The sequence below is a fragment of the Jaculus jaculus genome, chromosome 15 (assembly GCF_020740685.1).
Source record: "Jaculus jaculus isolate mJacJac1 chromosome 15, mJacJac1.mat.Y.cur, whole genome shotgun sequence".
Lineage (NCBI taxonomy): Eukaryota > Metazoa > Chordata > Mammalia > Rodentia > Dipodidae > Jaculus > Jaculus jaculus.
This window is the reverse complement of record NC_059116.1, coordinates 59,813,137-59,837,955: the sequence shown is the minus strand read 5'-3', so window position 1 is coordinate 59,837,955 and position 24,819 is coordinate 59,813,137. Positions and strand designations below refer to the sequence as shown.

At 38.7% G+C, this 24,819-nt stretch overlaps 1 protein-coding gene across 1 annotated transcript in view; it reads left to right on the top strand.

Moving 5' to 3' along the window:
• Malrd1 (MAM and LDL receptor class A domain containing 1) overlaps nucleotides 1–24,819 on the top strand; it is a 771,085-nt gene that overhangs the window by 492,423 nt on the left and 253,843 nt on the right. The window contains exon 30 of the mRNA XM_045134762.1: nucleotides 21,765–21,893. Coding sequence (XP_044990697.1) covers nucleotides 21,765–21,893 — 129 coding nt within the window. The remainder of the gene's footprint in view (nucleotides 1–21,764; nucleotides 21,894–24,819) is intronic.

The window sequence follows — 24,819 nt, the reverse complement described above, 5'->3', positions numbered from 1 at the left end:
ATTATTAAGTTTTGAAGGAAAACACCTTAGCCTTGAGGCATCTTTCCAACCTTGATGAAAACATTTTTATTCAATTTATTACCGTATTCAAGCATTTGCTCTATTGATTTTTCCTTTGTCATTAGGGTTGATAAACACGTCAATATTTGTATATACTTCATGCTTTTTTTTTCATGTTAGAGCTGCCATAACTAAATACCACAGTGTGGACAATTTAAACAACAGAATTTTATAGTCTCAGTTGTACAGGCTGGCAGGCCATGTTCTTTGCTTTGGCAAATTTGTTTCTTAAGAAACCTGTTACCATTGCTGGCTGTTACTTATTTTTCTTCTTTCCTGGTCTTTTTCTGTATATGTGTCTGTTTGACAGATCTTCTTTCATCTTAAGGACATGAGTTACATTGTGCCAGGCCCTAACCTAATGACCTCAGTTTATCTGTGAGGGAATAGTCACAATGGGGGAGAGACAGATCAGTTTACCACAGTTGTGCCCCAGTGCTGTGATACCAACAAGTACTCATATTTTATACACTGTTTATTATACTTATATCTTTAGTTGATCATTCTTCCCAAGTGTCCTAGGGAAAATGTGTCTTGAGAGTGTTTGGGTTTTGGTGTATTTTTTTTTTTTTAATTTCCCCCTTTTACAAGCAGCTTAATCACTTTTCTTTCCTAGTTCTATAATCTACATATTTCTTTTTTATCCTTTTGTTTTGTTATCTTTTGTTTTCAGCATGAACCCCTTTACTTACTGATTTCTCAGTGGGTAATTAGGATCCTTTCAATTGTGCCACTCTGCTGGCTACTCAAACAAGGAATTTGGTGATTATCTTGATTATCCAGGGCTCCCAGGATTTCACTTGGCAGGATAGTGGCATCATGCTCTTAATTGCTTTAAGTATAAGCTTTCTCCAATGTATTAAAAGGTTCTCTTAATCTGTAGTAAAATTAAGTATGGAATTTTAAATATTAAAAACATAAATTTATGTGAAATTACTAAGAAATTAATAGTTTTACTATGATTGTTTTAATTTCCAGTTCTGAGTTACCTTTATGTAATATATTTCAAACATGGATATGATTTTGGAGTAGGATCAGTGGTTGAGTTATCTCAGCATACATCAAATATCATAAGTTCATTGAAGTGAAATGAAGTCTGAGGGAAAACAGCTTTCTGATTACAGGACACATTTTTTCCCATGAGCCTTGAGGTATGGGAAAGACTGCAAGGATGCATGCCCCACAAGGAAGCCCTCAGTAGAGGTAAACCAAGGTCTCATTGCTCAGTCTAGAAAGAGCTGAATCTATTCCTCTTTCAGGATGCTCATTTCCAGAAATACATTCCATACTACCCTCTATTCTCTTAGTATTCATTGGTGTGCTATTAATGTTGCCTACAGTCATAATGAAGATTCCTTTAAAATGCACCCCCCCAAAAAAAAAAGGATTTCCTTCATTCTTCTCCCACTAAAGAAGCTTTCCCTTTGAAAACAGTTTAGACAAGTTTTCTTCATACTGAGAAATTCACAGCTTGTGGGGACCCCCTTCCTTGGGGCTGCACATTCATCACTGTGGACCTTCAAATTCTCTTTTTACTCATGCCTTTCTCCATAGCATTTCTGTCATCTCTCTGGCTGAGGGGTACAGAAGTGGTGTAAGCTTACATCTTTACTTGCTCTTCATCGTAGGGATGTTCTTCAGCTTTACATAGCTAAATATGGTGATACCTGCCAGTTTATTTCATGCATGGTTTTTATTATGTTGAAGTACATATTTTCTATACCTATTTGTTGAGAGTTCTTTCTTTGGTAATAAGATCTGAAAATCTATCTAAGGCTTTTTGTCATCCACTGAGATTATCATATAATTTTAACCATGATTAGGTTATTGTGACATTTTTAATTTATTGATTTATGTGTGCTTAACTATCTTGGTTTCCCAGGGATAAATATGAATTGAGAATGTTGTATGATATTTTAAGAGACTTTTGGCCAGTGTTGTGTTTGGGATATTTGTGTCTATGTTTATTAGAGATCTTGGGCTTGCAATTTTATCTTTTTAGAGTTGCCGTTGACTCAGTTATTAAATTATCAAAATGGTGGTCTTGGAAAATTAATTTGGAAGTATTTTAATCTGTTTAAATATTTAGAAATATTTGAGATAGGTTGCTATAATCCTTTTTTAAATGCTTAAGAGAATTCAACAGTGAATCACTATACTCCTAAGGTTTCTTTGTTGTTATTAGAAAGCTGTTTGAGCCCTGAGTCTTATCTCCTTACTCAATATCAAATTGCATTGATATTCTATTTCTTTTTAAATTTTTTTTTGTTTTTTATTTTTATTTATTTATTTGAGAGTGACAGAGAAAGAGAGAGAGAGAGAGAGAGAGAGAGAGAGAGAGAGAGAATGGGCACACCAGGGCTTCCAGCCACTGCAAACAAACTCCAGACGCGTGTGCCCCCTTGTGCATCTGGCTAATGTGGGTCCTGGGAATTGAGCCTCGAACCGGGGTCCTGTAGGCTTCACAGGCAAGCGCTTAACCGCTAAGCCATCTCTCCAGCCCGATATTCTATTTCTTCATGGTCCAACCTTGGTGTATTTCCAGGAAATAATCTACTTTTTAGCTTATTCAGTTTTTCAGTTGTGAACAATGGTTTTGAAAGGCCCAAGAATTCAGAAGCTCAGAAATACTATCACGCTCCAAAGGGAGCTAAAGCGGACCCCCTGCATATCTCAAACTCCAGGCTTTACTCTCTGTTAGAAGCAAGTAAAGAATCCCTCTTCTCATTGTATCAGAGCCCACTCCTAATATAAAACTAGGTAAAAAGGGCATGAGATAGCCCTCAAGGATGGGAAATGAGTAATGAAGTGAACCACTTATTTAGTTTCTGTAAATAGCCTGCACCATAAGCCTTAATAGCCCAGACTGTAAGCCTTAGTAGCCTTAATAGCCCACACTGTAAGCCTTAGTAACTTGCACCATAAGCTGTAGCAGCCTGCCTCAGACCACCAAGGCCATAGGAGGCTGATACCATACTCTGTTACCCCCACCTAAGGAATTGCACAAGTGCTGACCTCCAAGGTCACAGGAGACTGGTACCACACTCTGCTACTCCCACCTAAGGACCTGCGCAAACGCTGACCACCAAGGTCATAAGAGAGTGATTGGTCCATGAGGGGCTTGAGCAAAGTAAACTAATTGGCTTAGAAACTGTGGGGTGGCACAAACTGACTGGCTAACACCCTGCAGGGGCTCCTGATATTAAATAATGGTTGGTCTAATACACAGGCTTTGTTAGAAACCCTATAAAAACTGCCCTGTTCCTGCATTCGGGGCTCTGCAGTCCTCTACCCCTGTGAGGTGTACGACTGTGGGCCCCAGCGCGCTTGGAATAAAATCCTCTTGCAGTTTGCATCAAGACCGCTTCTCGTGAGTGATTTGGGGTGTCACTTTATCCGGGCAGAGCGTGGGGGACCCCCTGCGGGGGTTTTTTCCTACAGTTTGAGCTGATGATTCTTTGCATTTCTGTATTATTAGTGGTGTCATCTCCTCTTCTGTATGTAATTGTATATACTTTACTATTATATTTTGTTTAGTAAGTTTTGTTGAATGCTTGTCAATTTTGATATTTTCATAAAAGAAAGCTCTATCAAAGCTCTTACTTTCTTAAATCTTCATGTTTACTGTGACTAATTCATTTTTACTGATCTTTATATCTTCATTTATAAATTTATTCATGGTAAAATAATTTATAATATTTCTGTATTTGTACTTATATATTTTAAAACTAGCAAGAAACATTAATGATCTAAAATACTATGTCCAAGGAGAGGTAATATTTAAAGCTTCATGCAATTTAGTGATCTACTTTATTTGAATACTTTATTTGAATCATTTCATTCCAGGTTACTTTGAAAATTTTGAAAATTAAGTGTGAATAGTTCTATATTAATTTTACTGTTTTATAGTGGTTAGGAAAGATTAAAGGGAAATCATTTTTTAAAAACAACCAGTATTTGTTCTCTTAGTTGTTAAGATATAATAATACTTGTTTTAAAATTGTAAGAATGTGGGCTGGGGAGATGGCTTAGTGGGTAAGTGCTTGCCTGTGAAGCCTAAGGACCCCGGTTCGAGGCTCGGTTCCCCAGGTCCCACGTTAGCCAGATGCACAAGGGGGCGCACGCGTCTGGAGTTCGTTTGCAGAGGCTGGAAGCCCTGGCACGCCCATTCTCTCTCTCTCCTTCTGTCTTTCTCTCTGTGTCTGTCGCTCTCAAATAAATAAATTTTTTTAAAAAAATTGTAAGAATGTACCAACCATTTAACTCATAGCATAATTAATTTCATGTGCATATCTATAATGTATTATTGTTTTCATAAGTCATTAGAAAAGTTACCTGAACAAATGACATAGCAGTATTTATAGACAAAAGTGAAATAGTAATTTCAAATCAAGTCCTTTTGCCTTTCCCCATCAGATATAACTGGTATCAGTGCCTAATTCTGTAATTCTGCATTAGCTCAGCCCTTTGGTGAAACTGAGACAGGCTTTGAACAAAGAATTCACATCCTTCTCAATATAGTAGTGAGAAGATTTTAATTAGGTATAAATGTGTGGCATATCCCATTATTATGATTTTCTTTGAATGTTAGCTAACACACAGCACATTGATGAGTTTTGAGTATTCCCAATAATTCACGGACATATGCAAAGGGAAACTTATCTGACCAAAACTGAGAGCAGCACTGGTATATTACATTAACATAACATTAACATAAATATTTAGAGTCCAATTTAGTGGGCATAATATATCCATTTAGATAAACATTAAGCATTTTAATTGTATAACATTCTGTAAGTCTTCTTACTCAATATATGTTAACTTCAGAAAATGCATCATTTAGCCCTTACACAGTATGTTTAGAGTGTATTGAAGCTTACCTTCTACCAAGTTAAAATAATTTATTTCTAATAATTCCACCAAGTTAAATAAATATTGCTTCAACACTCCAAAAGCTCTTGGGCAATGTTATATAATGGCAAATGCAATTTTTTTAATGGGTTCTTCAGGGTTTTTTTTATTCTTCAGTTTTTTGATAAATATGTGAACTCCATTATAATCACCTTTAGTTTAATTTTTAGACGTTTAGTTTTTCTGTTATACAATAAAAAGTAGAGCAAAGATGTATCATTGTGTTTTACTTCAAAATCTTTTTGTACAAATGAAAGTATCCATAGCATCAAGAGAAGAATAGACACATGGGCCCAAGCAAGGTCAGTTCTGAAACAACACAACTTGTGGATTATAGTATTTAGATTTGCCTAAGACACAAGCTCAAGTAGATACTGCTCATAAAGAGAGAGGATTAAGTAGAGTTCTGTGTAGGATGGTAAGCTTAGACAATGCTTCTATGTGATTCAATTAAGGAGAACAGTCAGTGAAAGAAATCAGAGACTGTACTCCATAAAGAGAAGAGCTTCGGGAATTCACAAAGGCAGTGTTAGAATAGCTGAGAAGTGAGAAGATGGGTGGCAGAACAAAAAGCAGAAAGGCGGTCGGACCCCAGCGTAGCACAGAATACTGTACAACAAGTAGAACAAGATTCTCAATTAAAACAGTAGAAGTTTCATGAGTATAGATACTTGGAGGGCAGCTGGGAAGGAATTTATTATGTCCACAGAGTCGAAAGCAAACTTCAAAACTTAATAACCAGTAATCCAACCAACTAAAAAAATCAAAAGAATACATTAGTAAACATCTCTTTAGACTTCTGGTCAAGATGGCACCCGCCTCACCTCACCTCACCTCACAGGGAAGAAAAGGCAAGGCCCTTAAGGTTCAGGGTTTTGTTGTTGTTGTGTAGGGGTTCTAGCCTCAGTCCCAGTAGGAGGTCCCTCCTGCACCAACTGCAGGCCAAGTGCATGCACCCAACATAGCAGGCTCGGTCCTCCGCTCTAGGCTTTCCCGCCACCGGGCACAGCTCCACAGGCACGAACACTGTCCTGGTCCCACCCAGCCTGGCTGACCTCTGTGCGCCATCACCATTCCCACCCAGTTTTGCTGACCCCGGAGCAGGCGATCACCATTCCTGCCCAGCCTTGTGAACCTGGCATAGGTGATCATTGTTCCTGCCCATGCATGTGGACCCCTACACAGGTGATCACCATTTCTGCCCAGCCTTGCTGATTCCCATGTGCTATCGCTGTTCCCACCCAGCATTGTGGACATCCCCGTAGGTGATCGTTCCTGCCCAGCCTTGCTGACCCATGCACAAGATTGCCATTCTTGCCCAGCCTTGCTGACCCCCGTTTGTACTATCACTATCCCATTCACCACTGCTCCCACCTACTCCTGAACAGTGACCCAGGCTAGTGTCTCCACCCTGGCCTTCCTAAGCTCCATGGGCAATCACCATCCACTCACCACTGCCCTGGCCAGCAGGCTAGCATTCCACACCCTAGGCTTTTTGAAACATTGTGATGGGCAGACCATAGCAAAAAAAGGAATAGCACAAAAAATCAAATGCAAGTAAATCCAGCTAAGTTGCCCAGGTCCTCAATGGATCTCTCTAATCAAAACATAGAAGAGACAATAGGATCAGAACACCAAAATGAAGAAATAAACTATATAACCCTGGCCAAGCAAATAGCAGAACTTGCAGAAACTCAACAAAGGACCAATAATTGTATGAATGGTGTGCTCACAAGATTAGACCTATTAGAAAAAAGAGAAAAAAAAAAGCAAAAACAGGAAGAGGTCCTAAGACAGTTGAATGATCTGAAGGAGAGTTAAAAAAAAAAGTGAGGACCTCAATAATGAGCTGACTAAGCTCAATGAAGATATATTAAAAAAAAAAAATACAAGGATGAACTCCAAGAAGCATCAAGAAAATTTTTAAAAAAAGATATAAAAATGGAATTGACAGAGGCTTGGAAACTATACATAAAAAAGCAATAGAAAGTGTGAACCAAATTGAACAAGCCCAAAATTCTATAGAATCTCTCAATAATACAGTCAGTCATATGGAGGATAGAAACTCAGAACTGGAAGACAAAACAGAATAAAGAATTCATGAGTCCAAAAGTTTCAACAAGTTCAAATTTTTTTGTGAACAGAACATGAGGGAACTATGGGATACCGTTAAGTGTGCTAACATTCAAATCATGGGAATACCAGAAGGGGAAGAAATATAGACCAAAAGCACTTATTCAACAAAATTATTGAAGAAAACTTTCCTACTCTCTCAAAAGAAAGTCCCATCAAGTTACAAGAAGCTAGCAGAACTCCAAACATACTGGACAAAAGCAGAAATTCTCCAAGACATTATCATTAAGACTTTAAACATCGATCACAAAGAGAAAATCCTAAAAGCAGCTAGGGAGAGACAACACATTACATATAAAGGAAACCTCATCAAAATTACTTCAGACTTCTCAATGGAAACCCTCAAAGCCAGAAGGGCCTAGAATGGAGCACTGCAAACTCTAAGTGCTTATGGCTTCCAACCCAAACTACTCTACCCAGCAAAAGTACCCTTCATAATAGATGGTGAAAGAAAAACTCTCCATGATAAAACTCAGCTTTATAAATATATGAACACAAAGCCAAACTTACCGGGAGTACTGCAGGGAATGCGTGACACAGAAGATGCAAATAACCAACTTCAAGTGCCTATGAGAAACAGATCACAATAACCAAACTTCAAGAAGGCACAAAAACTACAAAGACCAAGAAAACACCAAACCTATAAACCACCACAATATGGCAGGTATTAAATCAAACCTCACAGCTATTATCCTAAATATTAATGACCTTAATTTACCCATCAAGAGACATAAGCTAAAAGGGTGGATCAAAAAATTAGAACCTTATATTTTGGTTTGGGAAAAAAAAAATTAGAACCTTAAATCTGCTGTCTTCAAGAAACCCCACCTCACCATTAAAGACAGATACCTCCTCAGGGTAAAAGGTTAGAAAATGATATTTCAAGAAAAGAGAAATAAGAAGCCAGCAGGTGTAGCTATGCTAACATCAGATAAAACAGACTTCAAAACAAAAGTAATCAAAACAGACAAAGAATGTCCACTTTCACCTCTGCTCTTCAACATGGTACTGGAAGTACTAGCTCAAGCTATAAGACAGGAGAAAGAAATAAAAGCGATACAAATTGTAAAGGAAAAAGTTAAGTTAGCTGTATTTGCAGATGGCATGATTCTATATATAAGTGACCCAAGAACCTCCATCTCAAAACTCTAAGAAGTGATTAACTCCTTCAGTAAAGTAGCAGGATATAAAATCAATACACAGCTACTAGTAGCCTTTTTATGTGCAAAAGACAAAGATACAAGAAAGAAATGTGACATTGTTCTGTTTTCAACAGCATCAAAAAATAAATAAACAAATAAAACACCTCAGAATAACCTTAACCAAGGACGTGAAAGATATTTTCAATGAAAACATTAAAAACACTCAAGAAAACAAAAATTGAGGAGGACTGAGAAAATGGAAATATATCCCATGCTCCTGGGTCAGTAGAATTTACATTGTGAAAATGTCAATCTTACCAAGAGCAATATGTAGATTTAATGTAATGCCAATAAAAATCCCAACATTTTCTTCACAGAGATAAAAAATGATCATAAAACACAGCAAAATATATTCTACATCTGAAGAGAGAAAGTGTATAAGTTATCAACCACAGCAGAGAAGCAGGAGAGGCTAAGATCTTCTAGAAATGATCAAACCAGCCATAATCTTGTCAAAGCGTCTGTGGCCCCAGTCTAAGCATGCACCCAGTCAGTGCCAAGCTGCAGAGCAGAAACCAAGCAAGGGGATTTTCCACTTGCATCAACCTCCTTACAAGGTCAAGAAACCTTGGAGGGAAAGCAATAGAGACCAACTGAGTAGCTACTGAAGGAGAGCACAAGCGGGACCAGCTGAGCAACCGCAGTACAACTCCGTGCAGCCTGCACTCTCCCATCCCCCAACTGTCAGGGCCATAAAATCGGGAGAACTTATTTAGAGCCCTGCCATAGCTGCAGGGCATTGAACACAGCTGATCAGAACACCAGATCCACAGCACAACACAGAGGGGATGAGGTGGGCACTCAGTATTGGCAAGTATTCATAAGAATGGAAACCATCCCAAAAAGTAACAGGGCCAACTGACCAAAAAGAAAGCAGGCTCATAGGCCTGCACTGGAAGTGCTAATGTCTGTTGCCATGTCAGGGCAGGTTATGGGTTACATATTCTTGGTTGGCTTTCCCATTCTCAAGTAAGCTGCATTTTGGGGATGACTGTTACTGCCTTTGATGCCTTTTGATTTATAGGGCCTTTATCCTGTTCTTCTGTCATTATTGGGAGCAGAGTCTGATTCCAAACCAAACTGACCTGGAACCCATTTCAGAACAGAAATCTCCACCTCCCACTTGACAGCAATACGAGCATAGAGCAACACACACTCTTTGGGACTTTGGCTTTATAAGGCTATTTGTTTGTTTTAATAGCTACTCTTACATAAATACTGTGTGGTGGTTTCATTGAATGCATTTATTGCTTGGTTTAATTTTAGAATTTGGTGGCAAATTGCTCCACCAAGCCTACTAGAATACTTGAATGGCAGGCAAACCCACAACTATGGTTCCTTTTGCTGTTTTCTTGGAGTACAAGAGCTACACTTGACACCTTAAACTCCTACCCTGAAGGTACATAAAGTCAGATTTACACAGCTAAGAACACTGCAGATAATTAGAAAACCCAAACATCAAATTACCTCAGAGAGAAAACACCTCTACATTATTATAAAAGAAACACAAAGAATCAGGACAATGCAATCCCATCAAAAATTATAAATCCATCACAAATAACCCACAGTAAGACTGTTTTAGACAAAATGCCTGATGAAGAGTTCAAAAAACAATGATTTTATCTATACTCAAAGATATCAAAGAAGAAATCAAAGAAGAAAATACACTTCTGAAGTAGAACACAGGAAACTAACTTAATGAAATAAGTAGGTCAATACAAGACATGAGTAAGGAAATAGAAATACTGAAGAAAAAATGGGCAAAAATACTAGTAATAAAAAACACAGTAGCCAGGCATGTTGACACATGCCTTTAATCCCAGCACTCAGGAGGCAGAGTTAGGAGGATCATTGTGAGTTCAAGGCTAGCCTGAGACGACATAGTGAATTCCAGGTCAGCCTGGGCTAGAATAAAACCCTACCTTGAAAAAAAAAACAATAAGTCAAATCAAAAAACAATCAAACAAACAACAAAAAAAAAACTCTACAAAGTCTCACCAATAGAATTAATGAAGGAGAGAGGAGATTATCAAGTAGAAGATCTAACACAGTCCATCAAAGATAAGTAAAAGCTAATAAGAAGATATGATTGATTGGGAATTTCAATATAGTTAGGACACTATGAAGGGATCAAACATAAGAATTCAGGATATAATAGAAGGAGAAGAATTTTACTTCAGAGGCATGGTAGACATTTTCAACAAAATCATAGAAGAAAAATTTCCCCAAATTGGGCAGAAAAAACTGCTAACCAAGATTATTTTATCCAGCAAAGCTATTCATCCAAATTAATGTAGAAATAAGGACCTTACACAACAAAGACAGGCTAAAGGAACATATTACAACTAAACCAGCTCTACAGAAAATTCTTGAAGGGATTCTTCATGCTGGAGAGAAAGCTTAGCACAAAGATGAAGAAACAGAAAAAATAAACCACACTCAAATAACAAAACAAGGTTATAAAGGGAAAACAGGAAGCACTACAAAACAAGACGAATTTTGAGAATGAATACATACCTTTCAATAATATCTCTTAATATCAATATCCTCAAATACCCAACAAAAACACAAAGGCTTGCAGATTGGATTAAGGCAGGCTCTTTCTCATTGTTACCTCCAAGAAACTCATTTCTCAAAAAAAAAAAAAAAAAAAAGACATAACTGTCTTAGAGTGAGAGGATGGGAAAATGGTATTTCAAGCCAGGAATGGTCGTGCATGCCTTTCATCCCAGCACTTGGGAGTCAGATGTGGGAGGATTGCTGTGAGTTTAAGGCCCACCTGAGACTCCATAGTGAATTCCAGGGCAGCCTGGGCTAGAGTGAGACACTACCTCAAAAACCAAAAAAAAAAAAAAAAAAAAAAAAAAGAAAAGAAAAGAAAAAGGAAAATGGCATTTCAAGCAAATGGGCCCAGGCAACAAGCAGGTATTGCCATCTTAATATCTGACAAGATAGTCTTCAAACCAACATTAGTGAGGGAAGATAAAGAAGGCAACTTTATATTGGTTTAAGGAACACTCTGACATGGGGACATTACAATCCTAAGTATATGTGGATCTAACATATGGCTACCAATTTCATCCAACACTATTAAATTTAAGCTCACAGACAACACCAAACACAGCTGAAGTGGGTGACTTCAATACCCCACTCTCACCAATTGACAGGTGAAAAAATAAACAGATATCTAGATTAAATGATGCCATGGAACAAATTGACCTAACAGATATCTACTGAACATTCCACCCAAATGCTGTACAAAACAATCTTTTTCTCAGCAGCACATGAAACTTTCTCTATAATAGACTATATATTAGGACACAAAGCAAGTCTTAACAAATGCAGGAAAATTGAAATAATTGCTTGTACTCTATCTGATCACAATGGGATTAAAGTACAATCAGCAACAAGAAAAACTACAGAGCATACACAAATTCATGGAGATTAAACAGTACACTATTGAACAATGAATGACTCATTGAAGAAATCAAAAAAATCATACAATTCATATAATCAAATTATAATGAAAACACAACATACAAAAACCTTTGGGACACAATGAAGGCAGTTCTCTGAGGAAAATTCATAGCTTTAAGTGCTTATATTAAGAAATTAGAAAGCTCATAAGTAAACAACATAATGTTTAACCTTAAGGCCTCAGGAAAAGAAGCAAAAGGCAAATCAGATTAACCACTGAGACCTCATAAAATTGCATAGATTTTGTACTTCAAAGGGCACTGTGAATAAAGTAAAGAAGCAACCTGCAGAATGGGAAAAAAATCTTCTCCAGCTATATATCTGATAGACAATTAATATGTAGGATATACAAAGGGCTAAAAAAGTTATATAATAAGAAATCAAGCAAGCCAATTAAAAAATGGGCTATGGAGCTAAATAGAGAGTTCTCAAAAGGAGAAATATAGTTGGAGTATAAGCATCTAAAAAAAGTTCTACATCCCTAGTCATCAGGGAAATGCAGATTAAAACTACATTGAGATTCCATCTCACTCCTGTTAGATTGGCTACCATCATGAAAACAAATGATCATAAATGCTGGTGGGGATGTGGAAAAACAGGAACTCTTCTCCACTGTTGGTGGGAATGCAATCTGGTCCAGCCATTGTGGAAATCAGTGTGGACGTTCCTAAGACAGCTAAAATTTGATCTACCATATGACCCAGCTATAGCACTCCTAGGCATATATCCTAAGGACTCATCTCATTTCCTTAGAAGTATATGCTCAACCATGCTTATTGCCACTCAATTCATAATAGCTGGAAAATGGAACCAGCCTAGATGTCCCTGGACTGATGAGTGGATAATGAAGATATGGCACATTTAACCAATGGAGTTCTATTCAGTAGTAAAGAAAAATGAAGTTATGAAATTTGTAGGAAAATGAATGGATCTGGAAAGGAATATACTAAGTGAGGTAACCCAGGCTCAGAAAGCCAAGTGCCTCACATTCTCTCTTATATGCAGATCCTAGCTACAGATGACTGGGTTTCTGTTTCAAAAGGAAAAAACCCAGTAGCAGAGGCCAATAAGCTAAACAAGAGATATAAAGGGAAGAGAAAGGAAAAGAGGAGGGTACTTAGTAGGTTGGTATTGTAGATATGTAACTAGAAGAATAGATTTACAGGGGTAAAAAGGCCCAAGTGAGGTCAGGGGAGGAGATTGAGTAAAGGAAAGGTGGAGGGAGGGCTAATCAAATCTAAGAGGATATAAATAAATAATATGGAATCCTCCAGTTTTGGACAATGGAACACTCAGGAGCCATAGGTCATTGCTAGAAAATTTCCAGTGCCAGGGATGGGATACGTTCCAGTGAGTTCTTGGCCAGGGAATTCCCTGATGCCCCCCCAAACATTATAGGCCATTGCTGAGGCCCTTGGTTTCCCACCAGGAATAGATGGTAAGACCCTATTGCTGAACACTCCATATACTTGGGCTGCAAGGCCACTGGGAAATCCTGCTGGATCTGAGCTGATAACCTCCTCCATGTAGACCAGGTGACAGAAAGCTGGAAGAAGCTCTTATGCATGCAGTTCAATGGGAGAGATACCACCAATGAAGATACTCAACAGTGGATACTGCAAGACTTATAATTGGCCAGCCATGTCAATGGACCAATGGGTGCAATGGTCTATCATGGTGGAAACGAACTACCCTCCAGTTGGACTTGAGGCCTGCACCATGGGAGGGAATACATCCATGATACTGAAAACTTAAAACAGGCATAGTCATGAGCCATAGGGGCTTAATATCTGCTGATGTCTGGATTAGTGTATATACTACGTTTATCAAACTGCCCAGTAAGCACTTCTCTTAATATTCATATCCTTATATTAATGCTACTCTCACTTTGTGTAGAGTATCTTCTCTTTTCAGATGGCCATGACCTTGGGAGGACTCAGAAGGTATCATGGTGCTGGAAAAAGTGACTAGAGTATGGAGTAACATCTCAATCACACCTTCCAAGGTTCAGGGTCTAATGTGGAAGAGGTGGCAGAAAGAATGTAAGAGCCAAAGGAAGGGTAGGACTCCTTACAACATGCTCCCTACAGACATAAAATGGCCTCGATATCCATGACCTCATAGTGCCTGACATTACCTACACAAGGCCATCATAAGAGGAGGAAAAGATCATGACATCAAAATAAAAGAGAGATTGATTGAGATGGGGAAGGGATATGATGGAGACTGGAATTTCAAAGGGGAAAATGGGGGGAGGGAGGGTATTACCATGGGATATTTTTTATAATCATGGAAAATATTTTTAAAACTTGAGAAAAAATTTTAAAAAATAAAATAAAATACTCAAGGAAGATATCACAGGAGGCATTAGGAAATGGAAAAATATTCCATGTTCTTGAATTGGAAGAATTAACAATATAAAAATGTTACTCTTACCAAAATCAATCTATGTATGTAATGCAACCCCACTAAAATTCCAATGACATTCTTCACTGAACTAGAAAAATCAAGTCTAAAATTCAATTGGAAGTATAAAATAACCTTAAATATTTAAGGCAATTTTCAGCAACAAAAATAAGACAGGCCATATCACTATACCTGATTTTAAGCTACATTACAAAGCCATAGTAACAAAACAGCATGGTACTAGCACAAAGACAGACACATATATCAATGGAACATAATACAGGACCCAGATGTATGTCCACGCTGCTAGAACCACTTGGAATTTCAACAAACAAACAAAAACAAAACCACTGGAGGAATGGCAGCCTCTTTAAGACATGATGCTGGGGAAACTGAATATTTATATGTAGAAGAATGAGAATAGATCCTTATATCTCTCCATGTACAAGAATCAAGTCTAATAGATCAATGATCTTAATGTCAGACCTGAAACTGATTGAGTAAAGCATAGGGGAAACCTTGCAACATATTAACATAGGCATAAACTTTCTGAATATAACCCTGGTTGCTTATGAAGTAACACCACTAATCAACCACTGGGACCTCATGAAATTACAGTTTTTGTACAGCAAAGGACAATGTGAATAGATCAAAGAGGCAACCTACTGAATAGGAGAAAATCTTTGCCAACTAGACATATGCCAGAGGATTAATATCTAGGGTATAAAAAGAACTCAGAAAACTAAGTACTAAGAAATCAGATAACCCAATTTAAAAAAGGGCTAAGGAACTAAATAGAGAGTTCTCAAAAGAAGACATGCAGATGGCATATGTTGCACTCAGGCTCACATTGCTGTAAGAAAACACTTGACCAAGAGTGACTGTGGGGGAAAAGGGGGTTTCTTTTGGCTTATAGGCTCGAGGGGAAGATCCACGATGGCACGGATAAATGAAGGCATGAGCAGAGGGTGGACATCTCCTCCTGGCCAATGAAAAGTGGACAAATAGGAGAGTGTGCCAAACACTGGCATGGGGAAACTGTCTGTAACACCCATGAGCCCGTCCCCAACAATACACCACCTCCAGGAGGCATTAGTTCCCAAATCTCCATCAGCTGGGAACCTAGCATTGAGAACACCTAAGTTTATGGGGGACACCTGAATCAAATCACCACATTCTGCCCCCGCCCCCATAAACTAATAACTATCCATGATGTAAAATGCAGAGCATTCAGTCCCACTTTCAAAGGCCCCACATTTTTTATCAATCCTAATGATGTCCAAATATCCCCATAATCCAAGGTCTTTTCACTGAGTCATAATACCAAACAAATTCCCCCCAAACCCATAATAGCACAGAATAAGCATTCACACTGCAAAAGATGGCACTGGGCATAGCAAAGAAATATTCAACCAATACAAGATTTAAAACAACCAGGGAAAACATCAAACTGTAGCTTCAAGACCAAAAACCACAGCCAGTGATAAATCTCTCTCTCTGATAATCCTAATAAGCAACAAGTCTCTGGAGTTCTAGCACTGACCTTCCAGCTAGGTTAATCACACTCCTGAAAAAACTTCATCCAGGGCTGGAAGTTCTCCTTGGAAGCCACCTAGTGGTCGTGACATTTCCATTGGGTCTCCACTGCAAGCCAAGGTTCATCCTTATGGCTCCATTGGGTCTCCATGCAGGCATCCAGCAAACCGCATTCACACAGCTGTTTCCAAAGCACAAGACCACTTTGCAAACTCAATGACCCACTTTTTCCTGCACTTGTTATAGTACATAATGGCAGGTGGGCTGCCAATATGTTAATCAATGGGAGAATAAACAGACTTTGAAGAATAGGAAACTCCTTGAGCACTCAGGCTCCTTCAAAATAGTTTACATTCTTCCTGTTTCCTCAGTGCAGGTCACCTGGCCCAATCTCAAAGGCTGTTATTTCTCATATAATTGCAGCCAAAAGGGGCAGAAGTTTCAGTCCCAAGATTTCAGTTCTATGCCATATCCTTCTGCTTATACCAGCCCATTTCTATGCAGTGCAACCCTGCACAACTTGTCAGGACATGGCCATAACAGTAAACCTCTCACAAACACTGTTTCTAGCCTAGTGTAGGCAAAGCTCTTTCTCACTCTCATAAGCCAAATCTCACAGTGCATAGTTCTTACTGCATCCAGGTCTTTCAACTCTGACCAGAGTACCCCATCAAGCTGTACTTACAGCACTGCAAGGCATCTCTTAGGCCAAGGTTCCCAATCCTTCTACAGTCCTCTTGAAAATCCATTCCAAAAGGCCAAGCCACACAGTCAGGTAGGTATCTAATAGCAATCCCACCCATCAGTACCAACATTTCTGTTTCAGTCAGATTTGCATTGCTGGCAGAAATAATGAGACCAAGGGCAGGTTTGGGGGTAAAAAGGTTTATGTTGGCTTACAGGCTTGAGGGGAAGCTCCATTATGACAGGGCAAAATGGTGGCATGAGCAGAGGGTAGACATCACCCCCTAGCCAACATAAGGTGGCTACTAGCAACAGAGAGTGTGTCAGGCACTGATAAGGGGACACTAGCTATATTACCCATATGCCTGCCTCAACAGTACACTGCCTCTAAGAAGTGTTAATTCCAAAATCTCCATCAGTGGAAACCTAGCATTCAGAACACCTAAGTTTATGGGGTATACATGAATCAAACCACCATAGCATATTAACATCTAAAAAATGTTCTATATCCTTAGCCATCTGGAAAATGCAAATTAAAAGTACTTTGAGATTCCATCTCACTACTGTCAAAATGGCTATCATCATAAAAAAAAAAGACAATAAATGTCGATGAGGATGTGGAAAATGAGGAACCTTTCTATACTGTTGGTGGGAATGTAATCTGATACAACCATTGTAGAAATAAGTGTGGAGGCTCCTCTGACAGCTAAAAATAGATATACCATATGACCCAACTATACCACTCCTAGGCATATATCCCAAGGACTTTTCCTATAACCTTAGAGATGCTTTCATGACCATGTTTATTGCCACTCTATTCAAAATAGCTAGGAAATGGAACCAGCCTTAGATGTCCCTCAACTGATGAATTGATAATGACTATGGAATTCTATTCAGTGGCAAAGAAAAATAAAATTATGAAATTTTCAGGGAAATGGATGGCTCTTGAGAGGATTATACAAAGTGAGGTAACCCAGGCCCAGAAAGCTAAATGTCACAAATGAATAAAGGGACCAGTTAGCCAACTAGACACTTAACAATTATAAATATACATGCACTAATGCTGGCTCCAAATTTCATAAAACAAACACTAATGGGCATAAAAGGAGTCATAGTATTGATACAATAAAACTAAGTGACCTATAAACCCATTCTTAACTTTAGATAACTCACCTAAATAAAAATCAACAAATAAATTTCAAAGTTATTCTCCACCATAAATCAAATGTACTCAAAAGATAGTTACAGAATATTCCACCTTACAGAAACAGGCTATACATTTTTCTCAATACTCATGGAATCTTCCCCAAAATAGAGTATATTCTAAGCCACAAGGCAAGTCTTGACAAAAGAATTAAAATAATTTCTTGTGTCTTATCAGATCAGAGTGGAAACAAACTACACACCAATAGCATAGAGACTATTGAAAAATACAATACTGAATGATAATCAGGAATTAAATTTAAAAGTTCCTAAAAATCAAACAAAAATAAAAGTATACTATCAGAACCTCAGGGACATACCTAAAGCAGATTTAAGAGGAAAGCATTAGCCTGTCTTCCTGTACTGCCCAGAGTAGGGACTACAGGGCTAATTACACTCCCCTGGCCTCAGGCACTGAGCAGGTTGCCCTGGTCCTGTGAGTGCTCCTCCTCTGTGGGTTCAACCTTAGGCACAACTCACTGGGCTTGGGGGTCAGACCTACTTAGCACTGACTCCATTCATTGCCTGTCTTCCTGTAGTGCCCAGAGTAGGAACTCTGAAGATGATTGAACTCCCCAGCCCCAGGCACTGAGTAGGCCAGGGCACACAGAGTTTAGTACAACCCAGACATGCCTGGACACAACACACACAAGGAGAGCTTGTTAGCTTCCAGTGCACACAGCCCAAACCTGCAGATGCACAGCCATCTCATACCCACCTGGACCAAGGCTGACCAGCCACTCAACAACAGGCCTTCATGCTTGTACAGGAGGCTATCGTGATGGCACAGCCATCCAGCTCTTCTGCCAGAGGAAAAGGACTATTAAGAGATGCTGACATCACCCTGATACCAAAACCAGGCAAAGATGGAACAAAAAAAGAAAATCACAGACCAATCTCCCCAATGAACATAGATGTAAAAATTCTCAACAAAATATTGGAAAACAGAATACAAGAGTATATCAAAAAGATCATTCACCCTGACCAAGTAGGCTTTATCCCAGAGATGCAGGGATGGTTCAATATATGCAAATCTATAAATGTAATATATTATATAAATGGGTTGAAGGAAAAAAAAAAAATCACATGATCATCTCATTGGACACAGAGAAAGCATTTGACAAAATCAAACATTCCTGCATGATAAAAGTCCTTCAGAGACTGGGAATAGAAGGAACATATCTCAATATAATAAAAGCTATTTATGACAAGCCTACAGCCAACATATTACTAAAAGGGGAAAAATTGGAAGCTTTTCCACTAAAATCAGGAACAAGACAAGGGTGTCCACTGTCCCCACTTTTATTTAATATACTTCTGGAAGTCTTACCCATAGTAATAAGGCAAGAGACATACATAAAAGGGATACGAATTGGAAAGGAAGAGATCAAGTTATCATTATTTGCAGATGACATGATTCTATACATAAAGGACCCTAAAAACTCTACTAGCAAACTGTTAGAGCTGATCAAAACCTATAGCCATGTAGCAGGATACAAAATAAATACACAGAAATCAGTAGCCTTCCTATATGCTAACAACAAACACACAGAGGATGAAATCAGAGAATCACTCCCATTCACAATTGCATCAAAAAAATAAATAAATAAATAAATAAATAAAGTACCTTGGAATAAACCTAACCAAGGAAGTAAAGAATCTCTACAATGAGAACTTTAAAACACTCAAGCGAGATATTGCAGAAGACACTAGAAAGTGGAGAAAAGACAGCCTCTTCAGCAAATGGTGTTGGGAAAACTGGATATATATCTGTAGAAGGATGAAAATAGATTCTTCTCTCTCTCCTTGCACAAGAATTAAGTCCAAATGGGTTAAAGACCTTAACATCAAACCTGAAACTTTGAAACTGCTAGAGGAAAAAGTAGGGGAAACCCTTCAACATGTTGGTCTTGGCAAAGACTTTCTGAATACAGCCCCATTGCTCAGGCAATAAAACCACAGATTAATCACTGGGACCTCATGAAATTACAAAGATTTTGCTCTGCAAAGGACACAGTGAAACAAGCAAAGAGGCAACCTACAGAATGGGAAAAAAATCTTTGCCAGCTATCTATCTGATAGAGGATTAATATCTAGGATATACAAAGAACTCAAAAAGTTAAATAATAAGGAATCAAACAAGCCAATCAAAAAATGGGCTATGGAGCTAAACAGAGCATTCTCAAAGGAAGATATACGAATGGCATATAAGCATCTAAAAAAATGTTCCACGTCACTAGCCATCAGGGAAATGCAGATTAAAACTACATTGAGATACCATCTCACTCCTGTCAGATTGGCCACCATCATGAAAACAAATGATCATAAATGTTGGCGGGGATGTGGAATAAGAGGAACCCTTCTACACTGCTGGTGGGAATGCAATCTGGCCCAGCCATTGTGGAAATCAGTGTGGAGGTTCCTAAAACAGCTAAAGATTGATCTACCATATGACCCAGCTATAGCACTCCTAGGCATATATCCAAAGGACTCATCTCATTTCCTTAGAAATACGTGCTCAACCATGTTTATTGCTGCTCAATTTATAATTGCTGGGAAATAGAACCAGCCTAAATGTCCCTCAACTGATGAGTGGATAATGAAGATGTGGCACATTTATACAATGGAGTTCTACTCAGCGGTAAAGAAAAATGATGTTATGAAATTTGCAGAAAAATGGATGGACCTGGAAAGGATTATACTAAGTGAGGTAACCCAGGCCCAGAAAGCCAAGCGCTACATGTTCTCTCTCATATGTGGATACTAGCTACAGATGATTGGGCTTCTGTGTGAGAATGAAAATACTTAGTAGCAGAGGCCAGTAAATTAAAAGGAGACATAAAGGGTGGAGAAAGGAAGGGAGGAGGGTACTTAATAAGTTGATATTGTATATATGTAAGTACAATGATTGTGATGGGGAGGTAATATGATGGAGAATTTAATTTCAAAGGGGAAAGTGTGGGGGTGGGGAGGGAGGGAATTACCATGGGATTTTTTTTATATAATCATTGAAAATGCTAATAAAAATTTTAAAAATGAAAAAAAAGAGGTGACCAAAAAAAAAAAAAGATGCTGGCATAAAGCCAATAATGTGATGACCAAGGGGCTAGCAGAATTGAGGATGATGAAAAGGAACTCTTTCACGTATCAGATGCTGCAGTAAAGTCCAGAATGGAAAGGGTTAGTCTGTAGGTCTCATTTGAAGTAGTAGTTAAGAAATGGTCAAATGTCTGAGAAAGGTTTGCTTGTTTATTGTTTTTTTTTTAATTTTTATTTTAGTAAAGTAGAAGGAACCACAAACAGAAGATAAATGAAGTAGGACTTGTGAATCAGTAAACATTAAAAATATTTAATAATCCCCATATACTGTTCTTAAGTTGTACATACATATATAATTTATATATGAAAATGTATATTTCATGTTAGATAGGAGTGGTTAGCTTATATAATTTTCTTGTAACTAAATACAGGATGATTTTTAAAAGTCACTTTTTATTCAGAAATAGCGCAGCCAGCCCAAGAAGGCCCATATAGAAAAACAGGAATGTTTGTGAAGCCTTAACTGAGAATGCCTAATTCAAGTGCAGATGCTGCAAAGAAAGGCCTAGAAAAATGAGGCCAAAACCACCAATAATAAAGCACTTCACTATGTTGACCAGACTTTCAATCTGTCAAAATGTTGTTCCCTTGGATGATTAAAAATATTTCTTTTTTAAAAAAAAAAAAACATTTTATTTATCTATTATATTTATTTATTTGAGAGAGAGAGAGAGAGAAAGAGAATGGGCACACCAGGGCCTCCACCACTGCAAACAAACTCCAGATGCATTTGCCATCATGTGCATCTGGCTTACGTGGGACCTGGAGAATTGAACCTGGTCCTTAGGCTTCACAGGCAAGAGCCTTAACCACTAATCAATCACTCCAGCCCTGTTTTTCTTTAAAAAAAAAACATTTTATTTATCTGATTAAAAATATTTCAAAAGTAGTGTTTTCATTTCATTTTCTGAACAACTGGAGATAAAATAAGACAGGCAGCTTGCTAAAATTGGTTACTCTACAAAGTGAAGCCTACAAAGTAATTAACCTGAGTTTTGAAATGCAATAGCAATATTGACTTGATGCTGTTTGGTTTTGTTCTCTCTTGCTTAGAGGGAGAGACCTCAGAGATTTGCCCAGAGGACACAGACTTTTTGTGCCAGGACAAGAAGTGCATTGCATCCCACCTTGTCTGTGACTACAAGCCCGACTGCTCCGACAGGTCTGATGAAGCTCACTGTGGTGAGTGTGCCTGCCCCCGCGACTGCCCAGCCAGCTCAGGTTTCCACTGTAAAAGAGAACTTGCATGCTGTTGTGGATGGCTCAGAAGACATGCTCTTTTCCATTAACAGGAATAGATTTAGAATCATCAAAACATTTCCACAACTCTTCTACAAAACGATCTAAGTGACAGCCCTCTCACCCATTTTATTTGTAGAGAAAACTACAGCAAATCATATTACAGAAAGTTGCTATCTATTGTGTAGAACTGTGGAGAGAGCAGAACTAAACAAAACAAAAATTTGACAAACAGTCACGTTTTATATTAGTTTCCTATCAGTTTTTTTTTTTTTTTTTCCTTTCTGGTGGTGGGGGGAGTTTTGAAGTACAGTCTCACTCTACCCCAGACTAACCTGGAATTCACTATCTAGTCTCAGTGTGGCCTTGAACTCATACCAATCCTCCTATCTCTGCCTCCCAAGTGCTGATATTAGAAGTGTGTGCAACCACACCTGGCTAGTTTAATAACTTTTACCATTATTCTTTCCAAAAAAAAAAAATGGTTGATATTATAGATAAGTCTAAACTGTGCTCATAAGGTGATATGTCCAACCAAGCTTGAAATTGAAAAGATGTGTTTAAATCGTTTTAGCCATCTGGCTACTATATTATTTTTTTTTCTCTTTTTAATTTTTTTATTTGTATATTTTTTTTATTTGAAACTAACAGACAAAGAGGCAGAGAGAGATGGAGAGAATGGATGCAACAAGGCCTCTAACCACCTTGTGCATCTGGCTTATGTGGGTCCTGGGGAATTCAGCCTTGAACTGGGGTCCTTAGGCTTCACAGGCAAGCACTTAACCACTAAGCCATCTCCCCAGGCCCTCTTTCCTTTTATACTTACTCCCCCCCCGCCCCCCCCTCACTTTCCCTCTATGCTTTGTCTCTACTTTTCTTTCTACATGTCTTCCTTCCTTCCTCCCTTCCCCTCCCTCTCTTCCTCTTCTCTCTGTCTCATTCTGACATATTGTATCCTGGTTCAGTTCAAGCTTCTAGCACAATACCCTGGAACTGTGGGTCCCTGGATCCTCAGGGCCACGGTTCCCAAAGGCGTCCAGGCAGCCATGGAGAGCAGGTCTCCAGTGTGTGGCTGTGAGCGCTAGGAAAGAACCACTTTTGGAAGGCAGTCTCAGTGAACAGCTCATATATTTGTCAGGGAATTGGGTTTATAAGCAGGAGAGGGAGGCAAGAGCGTCCTAAGGGGATAGGTAGGTTCCAAGGTTGCTAGCTGATGCCTAGGGACTTCTTTCCAGCACATAGGGCAAGGGTCAGATGATCTACATGGTGGTGGGAAGAGGGCCACATGGGGAGGGGCTGTGTGAAGCTGTTGGCTAATAAGGAGTTTCCTAGGCAATGGGCCAAAGGTCAAAGGACTATGGGCAAAACCAAAGTTCAGGTGTGCCAGGCTTGGAAAGGGAGTGGAGTGGCCTTCTAGAGTCTGGGTCCTTAGCCATGCCTCGCAGGTCAGGTCCTCTCCCGAAGGCTCCAGCCTGTGCCTGGCAGTGCACTACATGGAACAACATGAAATAATTCTGTTAATGTTGTGCCTTGTTTTCACAGTGCTAACACTTGGTCCCAGAGCCTTGCGCATGCTAGGAAACTGTTCTGCTACATAGCTGCATCTCCAGCCCCTCCACAGAGGGTCTTGGTACTGTCCAAGCTACCTTTATCATTTGCTATGAATAAACTACCCTGAAGTTAGTGTCCTCATATTTGAGTCATATTTTCATGAGCTGACAATATTGTCAGGTGGTTTTTTGATCAGTGTGCTTTGAACTGGTATCGTGGAACTAAATAATCAGTTACATGATGACCACTCCCCTATGAACTGGGATTAATGGTACTTTTCATCTCTCCATCCACTTCATATGAAATGTGGCTCCAGCTTTGCAGAACATGGCATCCATAGAGAACAGAGTAGTCATATTTCTAGGGGCAAGCTTTAACAGTGTTCCAAGAGCAACCATTCCAAGAACTCCCAGGATAGGTTTGCCAGCAAGAGTTCATTCAACTTAGCCTTGGATGCTCCAGAATTTCATATGAAACCCATCCTAATGGCCAAGCAAATAACAAAATTTGGCCTATATTTAGAAAGATAAAGGGTACTGGAGAGATTTCTCAGTGGCTAAGCCACTTGCCTGTGAAGCTCAAGGAACCATGTTTAATTCTCCAGATCCCATGTAAGCCAGATGCACAAAGGTGAGGCAAGCACAAGGTTGCACATGTCCACTAGGTGGTGCAAGTGTCAAATATACTGGGTGAGGCCCTGGCAATTCTCTCTCTATCTCTCTAAAAATAAAATAAAATAAAACAAAACAAAATAAAATAAAAAATATAAATATAGATATAAATATAAATATAAATAAATAAAAAGAAAAAGGAAAGGAGATAGACTCTAAGTCTCCATGGGAAGTATCATGCAGCACAGTAAGGGACGGGCCTTCTTGGAGACGTGCTTCCCTACAAGCAGAGTTATTTTTTCATTTTGTAGTTCAGCATTAGTTTCATTCCTTGGAATCATGTATCCAAAGTGTTTCTGAAGGGTCATTTTCTTTCCCTAATTATTTTTGAGTGGAATTATTTTTTAAAATTGTTATAAGATGAGCACAACATAAACTTTTTACTGAAATCATTGTATGTGGGGTTCAGTGGCATCCAGCATACTTGCATTGCTGTGTACCCCTCAGAACTGTCCACTTGGAGAGTCATTAGGTCCTTTTAGATTTAAACTCTAACCATTAAGCAATAACCCCCAACACCAGAGCTCATGGCAGTGAGTGTTGTACTTGGTGTCTCTGAATTCCACTCATGTATGTGCCATTCTAAGTATACTTGTACAAAATATATTTTGATATACTGACTTACTTCATTTGCTCGTGTTTAATGA